Source organism: Tauraco erythrolophus, chromosome 1, assembly GCF_009769465.1.
Source record: "Tauraco erythrolophus isolate bTauEry1 chromosome 1, bTauEry1.pri, whole genome shotgun sequence".
Taxonomy (NCBI): domain Eukaryota; kingdom Metazoa; phylum Chordata; class Aves; order Musophagiformes; family Musophagidae; genus Tauraco; species Tauraco erythrolophus.
Window position 1 is genome coordinate 17,719,325 of NC_141465.1, and position 15,717 is coordinate 17,735,041.

At 44.6% G+C, this 15,717-nt stretch overlaps 1 protein-coding gene across 1 annotated transcript; it reads right to left on the reverse strand.

Annotated features, from left to right (window-relative positions):
• Nucleotides 1-14,385: 14,385 nt before the first annotated feature.
• On the reverse strand, nucleotides 14,386-15,486 carry HTR1F (5-hydroxytryptamine receptor 1F). The gene has a single exon (XM_009987268.2). It carries the CDS (start codon nucleotides 15,484-15,486, stop codon nucleotides 14,386-14,388), a length of 1,101 nt encoding a protein of 366 aa, XP_009985570.1.
• Nucleotides 15,487-15,717: the final 231 nt, after the last annotated feature.

The following is a 15,717-nucleotide window of genomic DNA, read 5'->3' on the forward strand; positions in this document are numbered from 1 at the left end:
AAATGTGATGTTCCTGAGTCTTAAAATAACTGAAAACTCAGAGGACCTGGACACCACAGCTGCCAATGACAAATTAAAAGGATTCCAATTGTACTATTTTCTGAGGCTTTAGCCATGATTTTGAACAGTAGGGATTAAAAATAATGATACTAGCTGCAAATAATAAATACCTATATATTCTGTCAGAAAATCTCTACTCTAGAACCTGCACTTTTATGTCAAAGGAGCTCCCTTGCTTGTTTTCTGACTTTAACATTCTACAGACTTTTAAAATGCTATAATAAAGCTGAAGAAGGGAATAAGATGATGTCATAGTAAACGAGGAGACTTGGGTTTAATTCTTTGCTGTTGTTTTCTTTTGTGATCTCAGGCAAGTAGTTTCTCTTTCTCTCTCTCTCTCTGCTTTGATTCTTTATCTCTGAGGACAATAGCACCTTCTTGTTTCTCCTGGAGATGCATTATTTTAATCACTATAAAAGACAACGAAGAGCTCAGACACTACAGCAAGGGGGATTGTGTTAAATACAATAGCTCACCAGAAGCAGAAAAAAAACCTCCAAGGCTCCTGATGTTTAAAGCTGGATTGTTTAAATATTTCTATCAGTTTGTTGTGCCTTCTGTGAACACAGGAGGTAAGGATATCAATAAGATCTGTATCTCAGTGGGTTAAAGATCTGAACCCTACTGCTGACTTGAACCTTGATCTTATTAATACAAATGTCTTTTCAGCTGTTAGTCTCTGATGTTGAAAAAAGCAGAAAACCTGTAGAAAACCTACACACCTGAGAAACAGAAGAGTGAGATGAGCTTAGTTTTTTTTGTTTGTTTCCTAAAATAGGAAATAAGGTTCTTAATTAATTGTTTTTGTGCTGCTTGAGTTTTGTGTCTAGATTGTTACAGCTTCGGCCCAGTACTATATTTAACCAACTTAGTAAAAGAGATGAGCAGATCAGCAAGGAGATTGCACAGGGCATTGATCCACCATAGCTATAAAGGCTGTCCACAAAAGTCACTGGCTAATACCTTTGGATTTGATGAACTTCAGGCAGAAGCAGCCTGGAAGGAAGAAATTCCCTAGCTACCTCTGGAGAGAACAGCCACCTGACAGAGAAAACTGCTGACCGATAGCACTGTCGTTCTAATAAATGTCTGGTTTACCCCTCATTTCTGTGTCTTTAATCCTCATTTTCTCAAGGAGCACTCTTTAGTCTTTTGGAGATAGGGCAATATCTTTATTTCTGTACTTCACTGGTTTATGCTTGAAAAAACTCTAGGTTCTCAACTTTGCTCTCTTGGCACACCTGCAAAAGGGCACACGGAAAAACACGAGTTTGTGGGCAGTGACTCTGCAAGTAGGAGCTACTTATCAGACTCTGGCTGTCTTGTGGTCTGTGAAGCCGCTCTCGGCAAGGCAATGCGAAGAAGTGGGTGGTACCAATGCGAGGGGAGAAAAGATCTTGATGGGGCTGGAGCAAGGAAACTACCACAAAGTGTGTAGCGTAGTATGAAGGAGGAAATAGAAATACAACTCTAAGAGCAGGGGAGAAATGGAAGCAGAAATTACAACCTTTTGCTGGATTGGTAAAGATTTTTTTTTTTTTGTATTTATTTATCAGGTAACTTAGCAGTGCTTTGAATGTATATACAGCCAGACCAGAAAATGCACTGCTGAGGGAAGCGATGCTCCTAATGCCTCTTCCTGGCAACAAAGACCAGAGTCATCTGGAGCATATTCATGCTGGCCTGCTTCGCGCTGTTCCCGCAGCATGATGCTAAGCAAAGGGCAAGCTGTACTAATTGGTCAGCAGGGGAGGGGATTTCCTTGCACAAAAAAGGCCCTTGAAAGTCTCAGAAGTGCCCATACTTTAACACAGCTTAATGCCAGCAGCCTATATAGGAGATAGTGCTTGTATTTAAGTGGAGGTACTATAGGGATACAGGCCTGGCAGCTTCCTTGGCCGTGTGTGTGCGCTGGCCTTTCCCTGCCTGCAGTGACTTCAGCCCTGCAGACCCGAGAGCCAGCGCGTCCCTGTGAGCCAGCATGTTCCTGCGTTGTCCTTCTGCAGCTGCAGGCAGAGGGGATGCCAGCTCAGGTGAACAGACAGAGACCTGCTGGCAAGGTGCTCTCCCTAGGTGCTGGACTGTGGATTTCATTCCTTTTGGTCGTGCTTCAAGCCATGTTCAGCAGTTTGGCTCACCATCAGTCTTCATTTCCTTTTCCAGGGCCTGGAGAAGCTGCTGTCCTTACCTGTTTTAGATCATTAACTTGCTTCATTTTACCTTAGAGCCTTTGACAGATACCTTCTGTAATGCAGAGAAGACAGCTCATTTTATATCTGCGATCTCCTGCAATGCTGATGACACCATTTGAACTTTTTGCTTGCTTCAGCAGTGAAACTCCAGGAGACATGTTTGAGCAAGGAGACCTCCCATGCTAGGATGTTTGTCTGGGTATGTCATGTAGTGGCAGACAGAAATATATTGGGACAGGGCAACAAGGAAAGGAATTTACTTCTTATTTACTGACTGTATGGTAAAATGTTGCAGGTAGAAAGAGTTACTGTGGTATTTGTGCATCAGACGAATGTAGAATATTGTGAAGAGTACTACTTGGCAAAAAATCCTACCCACGCTTTCCTGAGCTAGTGAATAGAAGGTTATGACCATACTGAATGTAAAGTTATTGTTTGTATGGCTCCCTAAACAGCTGGAAAATGTGAGTTCTCCACTATATAAAACTAGCTTGTCTTCAGGGTGTCAAAATATTTGTAATCACCTGAATTCTACTTCCTTCACAGCAATACATCCCGCAGCAGAAGGGGATGAGACGGGATCATACTGCCACTGTGTATTTCCTTGGAAATGCAGCATAAGTAATTCTAACTGGCCTTGCACTTCTCGTGAAAGATGTGGAGCAATCTTTGGTTTGATTTTTTTTCTCCCCTTTAAAATTCAGGAAACTTGGAAAAGGAAAGAATTTCCAGGTCTGGTGACTTTTTGACTGTATGACAGTGAAAGAGAGCATATGGGACAGAAAAAAAGGAGAAGAGTTGTTGACAGAAGCACAGGAGTCAGAAAATCTGTCATAATTTTCCTTTCCACTTCGCAAAGCAGCTCAAGTGGCTCCTGCCCTGCCTATATTAAAAAAAAAAAAAAAGAAAATAATTCAAGCTGCAAGTGAATTACATAAACAGTTCTAGATTTTCCAGCAGCACAAGTGGAATTGGACAGCTGACAGGGACCAACAGAAGCACTTGAGTATAAATCAATGATTAGCTAATGCAAGAAAGAAAACTCCTTAGCATGAAAAATGCCACGGGAATTAGAAAGAGTCCTTTCAGCTCCTGAGCTGTCCTGTTGCTCAGAAAAGGTCTGCCATCACATATCCCTTATATTTGGTAATTTCTAACTCTTGAAAAGATCACTTGTGACATTTCTGCTCTATGTTTGTGTACACGTATTCATGTGGCCTATATATGTTTCCTTTTCTACTTTTTCCAGGCTCATCTGAGACTTTGAAGCTTCTCTACTCAGTACCTGCAGTTTGCATTGATATTGATACTCCCAAATCACACCTCAGATGCTCCCAAATATTTTTCTTTTGATTGTTATTTCTCTTTTTTGAAAGCTGGCTAGGGGAGCCTCCACCAGGACTTCCTGCAAGTACTTGGCTTTGTCACATGGGGAACTCTTCAGTCCATTTTTCTCTCCCCTTCCCTAGTGTGATCGTGTGACAGGAACATAGCAAAGACATCTATTAATTTCAACACTTCCTCCTTCCCATCTTTATGTTGTTACTGTATTTTAATGTATTTCTTCTCTGTATTTTCATTCTTCGTCTCCATCTGTCTCCCTCTCTGTTGAGACCAGTCACAAAAAGCCGAAAACTGTGTCATGAGTGTGTTGCTGTCTGAGTTTCAGGCAGTTAGACAATATTTATTATTGGAATACACATCCTGGGCTGTAATCCTACATCCACTCGTTCTGCAGTCAGCTCGGAACCAGCTACTCCAGATGTCTTACATGCTCACTGCCCTACGAACCTGGCTGATTTGTAACCTGTTGCCCAGCATGTCACCAAATCCAGGGACTCTGTTGGTAGTATTTAACAGAAAATATATGAAGAGAGTGAGACTTAAATTATGTTGAACTGTTAATAATTCTTCTTTCCTAGAATGAGATTCCAGTCATTGACCAATCTATAGTTTCAGAGTATAATTCTCCACTGCCCTATGCCTTACTTTGTCCTTTACACCACTGCAGTATGAGACGGGTTACAACTTTTGGAAATTGGGATGTTTTGGCCACTTTACACAGTAATGCGCAATAGCAAAAGGTGGTGAAGGGAATGAAACCTCTACTCTGGTAACCACAAACATGTCCAAATCAAAACCAGTTATTATAATTAATGTCATTACTTTAAATGAAGAAGTGAGTTGTTATTTCCTACATGTTTGGTATTGCTTATGACTCCCTAGGATGTAATCCTGAAATAAAACCAATAACATACCACTAAAGAAACAACTCCTCTAGAAACCATCCTAGAAACTTTTAACCTGTCGCTGAGGCCTGTCCTATTAGACATCTTCAGGGGAGCTGACCTCTGATGATTTATAATGTTTTTTTCCCTATGTACACTTTCAAACTGTGTAGATGTTTCTGCACACCATTCCTTTTTGACCTTTGCTTGGGAGGTCTCACAAACATTGTTGAACTCTCTAGACTTGTCAACTTTAATTGAAGTGCCCTAGAACCTCATTTAGCTACCAAAATGTTGCAGAGACATAAACTACTTCCAGTTCAAAGCAGCGATGAGACGGAGCAAATGTCACATCCCCTTCTCCTTCCTAGGAAACCTCCATTGCTGCTGACGGTTGATTGTCCCGGGAGCCTCGCGCTGCAGAAGTGAGTATTAACCCAGAGCAAAGCTGTATCGCAGCTCTGTCCCCTTCTCCCACCCACCCAGTCTTCAACCTGCTGCGGGTTCGGTGGCTCTTCTTGGGTTATCACCCTAGTAATGATCCTTTTTGTTGCTGCGCATGTTAACAGACCTTTGACCCTTCTTCATGTGCCAGTGTCAGCGTGTATCTCGTTGCAGTAAGTCTCTAAATCACTAGACATTGGTCATTAATGATCAAGCCCTAATGAAGGAGAGTGCAGGTAGACAGATGAGGTCTGAAAAACTTGCTGGGAAGCTGAGAGACGTCATGCTCATGGTTTCCCAAACTGTCAAGCTCTTCGTGCTGCCAGCCGCTAACCCCCACCCAAGGGTGCACCCACACAGCCGTGGACACGGGGGATGCCTGCAGGGCTGTGCTCGGTGACCGCCTGGCGCGGGGCAGCACCGCCTGCGATGCCGGGGACAACAGCGAGCGGGGTTTTTCAGCCAGGCGCTGCTGGAGGAGCTGACCCTGCGGGCGGGCCGCAGGAGGAAAGCTGCTCAAGCGAGGCCGAGTAGGCAGCTGTGCTCGGAAGAGGGGACCCTCAGTGCGGGGGACGCGGCCCCCGGCTGCCCGCGGGGCAGGGCTGGGGCAGCGGAGAGCTCCGGCCCTGGGGGGCTCAGCGGGGCCGCTGCTTCCCCGGGGCCGCTAGGGGGAACCGCCCGCCCGGGAAACGGCCGTCCGCCCGCTCCTCGCCCCGCGGGGTCCTGCGGCTGTGGGCTCCCCCCCGCCCCGGCGTGCCTGCTGCCGGGGCGGGGGCTGTGGTTCCCGGCGAGCGGGCCCGACCCGAATGCTGACAGTACAGCGGGTCTCCTTCGGCGCGGCCAGAACAAGGAAAAAATTGCCTCTTGTTGCTCCTATGTATTTCCGGAATCCCCTGTTTGTACACGACGTGATTTCTTGCCTTCGGATACGCTGTTTTTTGTTTTCAAAGCCCGTTTCATAAATGTAACCGAGCCTGAACTTCGCGGTGGGTCAGACCTGTCTGAGCCACGGCACCTCTTGAGCGGAGGGGTGGGCTGCCACCCTGCTCGTCTGTTTTGGGCTCCGGTGTCCCCGGGTGTGCCGCAGGGTGGCTGCGGGGAGCACACGGCTTTGCGCTCGCTCCCGCGGATGCTCAGCGGAGCGAGGGCTCGGGCCGCCGGCCGCGCCCTTCACGGAGCGTCCGGTGGCCGAGACAAAGCTGCTCCGCCCTTTGAGAGCGACCCACCGACCAGAGGCCGAGCCCAGCAGCCCTCGGTGAAAGCCTGCTCTGCAGCTCTGGCTTTTCTCCTCTCTAACACTCCTTTCATCGGTGCTGTGATTCCTTGTGTCTGTAGTTCATCTCTCCTCCTATGGTTGTCTTTGTACAGTGAAGGATGAGAGAAGGCAGAACAGGTTATAATTTCATAGCCTTCCTCATTCCCCTGGAGGATCTTTAAATGAGCTCTTTTGTCCAGTAACACAAAGTAAGTCAAACCTTCTACTGAAATAACTCTTACCCTTTGTTCATGGTGTGCATTGTGTTGTGGGTAAGAACAGTCAGAGCATGGAGGGGATGAATAGAAGGGATGGCTCAGAAAAATGTTACTTGATTTATTTTCTGTTGAATCTAGACTGTTTCTGTAAAGAAAGATCTGTAAAATATTTTTTTCCTGTCTTGCTTGCAGGTTTAGAGCTTGGAGGATGTTTCAGTTGCTTTTTGTTATTCTCCAGGCAAAGAAAAAAGAGAGGTGGTGGAGTAGATTGAAGTGCTTTAACACCATGTTCAGTGAGCTGCAGGCACAGGTGAAGGCCAGGCTGTCAGGATTGGCATACACTAGGATATCTAACAAGGAGAGGAAGGAAATGTGGTAGTGGTTTGACTTTGTGTAACTTGTATTTTTGGAAAATAAAGTAAGCTGAACATATATTCTTGGCCATGTCTAAAGCAAGGGTCAAGTCTCCATGCATCACTCTTCCTGTGCTCAAGATGGCTTTTGAAAGGGGGAGAGAGCAGTGTTGAAATGTAGATAAGGTTTTGAAAGAGGTGCTTTGATACTACTCGAAATTTTTCTCTGCTGTTTGTAACCCTTAAGATCTCAGTACTTGCAATTCCCCAGTCTCATTGACTGTGCGTGCCTGGTGCTGGCCAGTATTATCCCACTGGTCTTCAAGAAGGATCCTGTGTGCTCAGATACAGAGCGCTGCATTGACTCTGTGTGGGGTGGACATGGCAAAACGATGGCCTCTCCCTCTCTATGCTCAACTCCTGAGAGGTGCCAGGCAGCTTCAAAGTGAACTGGCACTTCTGTTAGTTGGATCTGAGCTGTGATGAATTCAAGCAAGTTTATTTCAAGGCTCCTTGTCTCTATAAGGAAAAAACCTGTTCTAGCCATCTTCTTATCTTTGTCTCTCCCCATTCTCCTGGAGTGCTGGGTATAGTTCTGAGCTATTCAGTGCAAGAGGGACATGGGCATACTGGAGAGAGTCCAGCAAAGGGCCACTAAGATGTTGAAGGGGCTGGAGCATCTCTCCTATGAGGAAAGGCTGAGAGAGCTGGGATTTTTCAGCCTGGAGAAGAGGATGCTTAGGGAAAACTTGGTGATGTATATAAATACCTGAAAGGAAAGTGCAGAGAACGTGGATCTGGGCTCTTTTCAGTGGGGTGTAGTGACAGGACAAGAGGCAATGAGCCTGAAACACAGGAGGCTCCATCTGAACATAAGGAACACTTTCTTACTGTGAGGGTGACTGAGCACTGGCACACGTTCCCCAGAGAGATGGTGGAATCTCTATCCTTGGAGATATGAAAAAGCCATCTGGACTTGGCCCTGGGCAGCCTGCTCCAGGTGGCCTTGCTTGAGCAAGGGAGTTGGATGAAGTGACCTCCAGAGGTGCCTTCCAACCTCAACAATTTTGTGATTCTGTGATTCTCGCACTAGCTTTGAAAACATCCTTTGTCCTCTTCTCTTGTTTTGTATGCTGCATGACAGCCTAGGACCTCACCCAGGTTGAGGTACCGGGTGCCTGCTTCCCTCGGACTCTGTTTTTCTACCTGTAGAAGGGAGATAAGACATCCTATCTACCTCAGATAATTAGTTAATTAATATTTCTTCCACAATTTGAAAATAAGATGGGATAAATACTTGTCAAAATGCAAAAGGCTATCAATGAACGAGGTTAGAAACAGTCCAATGGTAATATAACTTATATTCATGTGTGTGAAAAATAAGGTCATGTTTACCTGTTATAGATATATCTTACTTGGAAAACTGTTTTGGGTTCAAAACAACCACAGTTTACTTGCTGTCAAATAAATGTGGAAGAAAAATCCATACCCTGAAAACCCTTAACGTGAATATTTATCATCTTAAATTCCAATATTTTTGCATTTACCCAAGCTGAATGATGACCTCAAGATTCAGAGCTGAACTTTATGATAAGGCATGCAAGCCTGTACTGAGCAGCACAGAGCTGATGAGGTAGTTCAATGCCGTCTTGCCAAACATGCCAGAAGGGCTGAAATAGCCCAGCTCAGTTAGGAGAGACAGTAAGCTGCAGGAACTGATACTAAGGGACTGTTAATACCTGGTTGAATACCCGTTGCCAGGGAAGATAGGCCAGATGCTGGACTGCTCTTTGCTTTGTTACCAGTTAGTACTGACTGAGCTTGCTGCTGCTGGCATTCTTCTTGAAGAGATCTCTTTCTGCCTCTGGTCAGGGAGCAGTGCTGCTCTGTGTTGAGCCCACCTGGACACGAGTCAGTTCAGGCTACCTCCTGGCTACCTCCAAAATAATAGATGGATGTGAAAGATATTGACTATTTTTGCTGTGGATAAAGACACAGATTTGCTCCTGCTGGTTAATGGCGTGTGTTTATGGGGCAACTGTCTTCTGATGACCGCCAGTCTTGAAAGGACTGGAGTGCAAACTGGCTGATTTTGTATTTCATGACTGTGGACTGTTTTATGCAGCTTTGTACTGTGAAATGCGGAAAACCAGGCTTAGCCAGAAGTGAGTTGCTTAGCAGACGCTTGCTGTCATACAAATTAGCCACAGCTTTTGCATCTTGGAGTACTGCCAGCAGAGAGCTAGCTATTGCATTAAATGTCTACTACCAGTCATGATCTAAACTGAAAGCAAGAAGATTAATCACTCTTCTAGCATTATCTTAGCAGTTACCATTTTCTGTGGTGTTAAACATGTTTCTCGTCTTTAACCCAAACCATAAAATACTGCTCTGAGTTTCTAATCAGTAAGTGTATGGGAAGAACAGGAAAAGGTATAATTTAGTGAGAGAAAGTATCATGCATGTATAGGAAATGTCTTGCTTTAAAGTAGAAAGAGAGGCCAATTTTGTTAGTGTTGCCTATCTGGTATGTAACAATTCAAAACTATAGTTTAAATAAATATAAGCTTTAAAGAGTAAATACAATTGATTTGAGCTACAAGTGGATAAAAAGTAACAGCATTCAATAAGCATCTTCTTTGACTTTACTCTGCCTGAACCAAGATTTTTAATACATAATTGTACTAGTGTAGCTTGACTAATGAACCACAGTACTTTCTCCTTGCTTAAAAATATTTCCCTCTGAAATTTTCCTTAATTGTGAAGTTCTTACTTGAGAAGTAACTTGCTTGAACATGAAGTAGACAACAGGAATTTAGGAAACTCATGCTTTAGTAAGTTCCTGAGGATATAAGGTTGCTTTCAGTCATTGGTGTCTGTTATGAGTGAGAGATTTGACACCAGAAAGGCTGTTTTGAATTCAGTTGGTAACCTTGACTGTTCATGCCAACGCTGCTGACTCCTGTTTGTTCTATTCTGTGATCTTTCTTCTTAGCCAAGCTCGGTATCGTTAAGGCTTTCATTTCTTGAGTTAGTAAATGATGGCTAGAAACGCTAGATCAAATAAATGTTTATGTTTCTTTCAGAGGTTTAGCCTTCCTGGTTGAGGACAAAAATAAGAAAAATTGACCCAGGCTCCCCAGAAGATGTATGAATTATCCTGAAAAAAAATAATCTGTTTAATTAATTTCAGGATTTTGCAGGGGAGGAGATATCAATGTCTTGCTGGTAGTTTTTAGCAGTTCTGCTCTTGATAGTACTGTGCCTGTAGCGCAGCAGAACTTTTTGGAGGATGACTATGAGAGCCACTGGCAGACACCATTTATTGCCCTTTTAGGTGTTGGAGTGCTTATGAGTGCCTGCCGTGACCAGTAGCCAACTGCTGACCCATTAGCTCTCCCTCTGAAAACAGCTGCCCATGCATTGGTGCAGCTCTTGTTTCTAGATGAGACACAGTGTTAGGTTTATGCTTAATCCTTACAGCGTTGCTACTAGGGTTTCCTCTTGCTATTCTTGCAGCATTTACTCTTTGGTGTGTAGAGTTCAAAAAAGCCCTTCCTTCCAATGGCTACTGCGGTGATTTTCTGTTTCCCTTCTGCAAGGGAATCTGAAATGAAAAGGCCAAATAGTAACATGTACTTGCCTAGAAATAGCATGCTGAGTTTGTAACTACTGGAGAACATAATTTGGCATATAGTTATTTCCGTGTACCTCCCTAGCACCAAGAACAATTAGGCACCAGCTGAAGACAGTGACTGCCAAAAGCGCATTTGGATGAGGAGGGTGTTTCTGGGTGGTACAGTCACGCGTTAACAAGTGTGACTGCATCACTGAAACAACAGTATATTTGTATCCCCAAGCTCTTTGTAGGGATGTGCCATCCTCGGGAGGAAAGGACACCAATAAAGCAGCTGGCAGGGAGGAAAGGCAAAGAAATGAGTACAGGATAACGAGGTGTATTTAACTGCTTGCTGTTAGCAAAAACCATCCACCTGAACTGGTTATAGCATTCACAGCTGTTTCAGGAATCATTCTCTGTGAAAGCTGAAGTGGGAGCAGGTCAGCTGCTCCAAATCCAGTTCTCTGGGTGTTAAAATGAATCTAAACTGCTGGGCGGATGAGTGGGCAGCAAACAGCAACAGGGAGGGCAGCTGCAGCAGGGATAGGGATCCAGGAAGATTCGTGCCAACCCTAGAGGAGATGTAAACCCTTTTCCTGCAATATGCACACAGTTTTCTGATAAATAGAGATAGGAAACCAGACATAAATTTTTCTGTTTGCTGAAACTGAACTCTCACAGGGCACAGAGCTACTTGCAAAACAATCTTAGCTCCAGTGCATGAATCTTGCTCCCTCCTGCTCCTTGAATCCAGTGCTAAGCTCCAGTGGATGCCTGTGTATTTTGTGGGGAGGGGAAAGCAGCATCCCACAGAAATCTTAACCTTTATGCATTTTGAAAGAGGAAATCAAGTTTTTTCTTAACACATCACATGCATGGATAAATGCTCGAGATGAAACGATACTGTGTGGGGATGTGTGATAAAGTGTTCGGCACAGTGGATTCTGTTAGAGAACGAGTGACGAGATGCAGTCAGACACCAAGAAATGATGGTCCACGAACTGCAAGTGCTTTTAATAGGATAACTCCCCACTCGTTTGCTTAGATTTCATGTAGTTGCATCTTCCACCATTGGGGTGTTGAAGGGTGAGCAGATACAGCTCGGTGAAAACAATACAAAAGAAGCCACCCTGCATCTTGAGAAATGTTTAGCAGCTTAATTAGACTCAGAGTATAATACTGTTAACAGTGCATAAATGACAGTTATATTCTGTTTATCTACATATCGTTGTATTCTTTGAGCTTTATCTGTTATTATTTAAATATGAGTATTTTAAGTATCTTTTCTCCTCAAAAGTCATCCCTATTTTTTCTTCCAATTTGATTTCACAAGATACTGTCAAACTTCTTACGTGTAAGAGGGTAAACAATATACTCCACTCTCCAGCAGTCATAAAGGGAGAAGCAGGGGGAGAGGAAGTCCTGCCCCTAGATATCCAGTGCTATGACTCAGGAAACGTGGGAAACACAGGTCTTCAATCTTAAAATGTTTCAGTGGGATTTTCTTTGCTGCCTTCTGCTAATCTGCTAATCCTTTTAGAAAGCTGAATTCCACAGCTCTTTCTGGAGACAGTAGAGCACAGCCGATGTTTGAAGCAGGTTTTGGGGTTTTTTTCAGCATAATACAGCCATTGCTAAGGTCACGAGGGCTGCAGAGGCTGTGCTCTGACTGCAATGGTAGTAAAGTGTGCTATCTTGCACTGAGCATGAGCCAAATTCCATTCTGTCGCAGCCTAGTATCTCCAAAATTTAGCTGTGCTAGCGCTGCGCTAAAGCATGACAAGAGAGCTTTCCATTAGATTCCTGGCTGGGTTAATATCAACAGCAAAGCAAATGCACCGTTTCTAGTACTTCTCAGGAGCATGTCATTTGGACCTTGATGTGAAAGCAGAATATACTAAGTTGCAAGTGACAGGAACAAATGAGTTAACTATCTCAGGTTTCAAACCTCGTCATCTTGCAAGAAACACCTCTGACAGCAGTTGTGTCAGCTGGTAGCTAGTGGGCAAAATACCAAAATTATTAAACTCTACAGTTTGTAAAACAGAGGCGGGAGAGGAGGAGAAAGAAACGATAGTGATGGCTTCTTTCTGGGTTTTCTTGTCTAATGCAAAACACTGAAAGTCTCTTGGAAGAACAGCTGCAAAGACCAGTGATACCTTTCTCAAACTAAGTGTGCATAGTGGTCTCATGGCTCAGCTTCTTTGTGATGTCCCTAAGCTGCAGGCCAAACCAGAGCGCCTTTGCAGCAGACGGCTGCTGCTGACAGCAGGGTTTGTAATTCCCATAAGGAACTTTAGTCCCTGTTCCTGCTAGACAGCGTTGAATGGCTGGCAATGAATGCAAAGCCAGGGTCTTAGCGACACAGCTTGAATCTGTTCGTCCTGAAAAGTGCAAAACCTGTCCTCGGGTTCAGGTGTGGCTCTCAGCAACTCATCTGCACTTGGGGTTAAATGCCCACTGCTCTGTTAGTACCCTTAGCATTTGGCAAACTTGCACTGCTGGTTTTGAGGAAAGGAGTGTTGTTGCACTCGTTAGTGCTGTGGCTTGGCATCTACAGTGCGTAAATCAGGATCGGCTCAGGTGCCATTGTTGAGGCCTTAGCAGGCAGCCTATAAAGGGACTTGTTCGTTGTGGTTATCTTTGACTGAACCAGTTGGCCAGGGCTGGTTGGAATACCTACAAGGTCCTTTTAGCTCTGCAGGGACTGGGGACATAGACTAGATGCTCTGGGGGAAGGAGGAGTTTAGAGATATCACCCAGTGAGCATCCCACAGGATCCTCACCCCAGGCATGCCCTGCAGACTGAGATCGCTCCCCCTGCCCTTACTGGAGAAGCTGCTGCAGGGCCTTTTCCAGAGACTCGTGCTGCCAGCACCATAGTCAGTCTCTGCTTTCTCACATGCTTGGAAAGAAGGTGCACAGCTATAGTGCTTGAGGCAGTCAAGGAAAGACCTGGGGGACATCAGGCTTCTGGGAATGGAGGGCTGAACGTGCTAAGCTGGAGCTGCCAGCTCGAGTGCTTCATCAGGTGGTCTCAACCAAACCTCATCAAGCCGCTCACTATCAGCAGTGCTCTGGGCACAAACTGCGTGTCTGCGTTTGGTGCTGAGAAAGTCACAGGGGCTGTGCCTGGCCAGGGGTCTAAGGCAGGGATGAGGACATGAAGAAGGGAGTGCGTCACGATTTTCTCCCTTCCAACATCTCCATAAGGAGTACCAGCCGCTCTTTATGAGCTCACCCTCGCTAGTCCCTACCGAAACGGTGTCTCAGAGCACCAGGCACTATGCGTACCCAGCTCACCGGAGGTGCCCCAGTGTCTGGCTGTTTCCCTTGGAGCTATGTTCACGTCCTTCGTGGGTGCGCAGTGGCAGAGGGCTCATAACACTGGCTGGCTATGAAACTGGTAACTCATGGAAGTGCCTTGCCTTCTGCTGGGGTGCTACAAGGGCCTAAGGCAGGGAAGTCCTTCATCTACAGGAGAAGGCAGGGCTGCAGCTCCACTCAGCTAATCAACATAGAGTGATGCTAGATATATTTAAAGCTACTACCCTTTGCTGGGAATGGCTTGGCTGTATGCTGCTGGCCTGTGCCAAGCTCATAAAATCATGTCTTAATTCCAAGGTGTATTTTGTATCTTCTTATTTGTGACTAGGTTTTTAAAACTTGTGTGTTGTTTTACTTAAAACTTCATTGATGACTGAGGGTTACTTTTTTAAAAAAAAAAAAAAATTTGTTTCTTTGTCTACTACAAGTGTATATTTCCTTCATATTTAAGGTAATACCTTATGCTTCAAGCTAGGCAGCTCTGCAAATCCCAACTGGATCAGACCAACAATACGCTACCTCTTTCTGCAGAGCAAAACTGATCTCAGTACAACTGATACAAAAAAGTCATAGTGTAAATGCAGAATCTTGGTGCTTTTCCTTCAATACAACAAATGTCATCTCAGTTATATAAATTTATACAGGTTAAAAAAACAATTAGTATGTTCTCCTTATACGAATGAAAGCCCTTAAAGATATTGCCTACACCGCACAAGCTTCTGGAAGGCTTTCTTGAAATCTTCATTAAAGATTGTGTAGATTAGAGGGTTAATAAGGGAATTTATATATCCCAGCCATGCTAGGAAATTCGACATGTCTTCTGAGATGTGACATCTTTCACAGGTATTAACAACTACTTCTTTTACAAAAAAAGGGAGCCAGCAGATCACAAATGCCCCCAAGATCAGACCCAGGGTAGTTGCTGCCTTTCGCTCTCTTGTGCTAGAGATTCTCTGTTTTTTCCAAGACTTCTCATGCTTAGATTCAGACCTGGGGCTTCGTAGGCTGATATTGATTTTATCGCAGTCCACCAGGGGATCTGATGTCTTCTCCACTGTGCTGGGCATCGAAGCTGATTTGGTGCTTCTTTCACCTGCGTCCAAAAGGACTTGTCCATTTACCTCCTCCCTTACGATCCGGCTGACACTTCTTCTGTGAAATGTCTTTGCTGCCTTGTATATCTTGTAATAGAGGATCAGAATCAAGGCCAGCGGGATATAGAAAGCACCAAATGTACAGTAAATGGTGAAAACAATGTGGTCGTGTTTGATGATGCATTCATCGTCCCTGCTGGTTGTCTGGTGCCGCCAAAACAAAGGTGGCATGGAGATGAAAATGGATATGACCCATACCACTGCAATCATGATGCCAGCATGCTTAGGTGTCCTTTTCCGTGCATATTCCACAGCATCTGTGATTGCTCTGTACCGGTCCAAAGCAATGGCAGAGAGATGCAAGATGGAACATGTGCAGCACATAATGTCCACACTCAGCCATATGTCACACACCACTTGCCCCATGATCCAGGTCTCCTTTACAATGTAGACGATGCTGAAGGGCATCACTAGGACTGCCACAAGGAAATCAGTCACTGCAAGAGAGCAGATTAAATAGTTGGCGGGGTGGTGGAGCTTTCTTGTCACAATTATTGCAGTCATCACAAGAGAATTGATGGCCGTTGTCATTAGCGCGAGCACAGATAGAGTAATGGAAATGAGAATCTTGGATGTCACCCATTTGAATAGTTCTTCTGATGTACTGTTTTGTTCAGTTGAGTTTATTAAATCCATGTTCCCTTTTAAAGGTGATCTTTACCCGTAGCTGTTACCTGTAGGAAAAGTAAAAACATTTAGAAAGTGCATCCTCAGCCTCTGGGAAGTGTTGATTTTTGTTATCTTAGAAGACTATGAGCCCCGAACTTACAAGAACCTCAGACGTATCATTAGAAACAATTCTGGCTCCAGACAAGATTTTCCTGGCTAGCACTATGTGGGATGCTCTGCCTGCAGAATAGAGGCCTC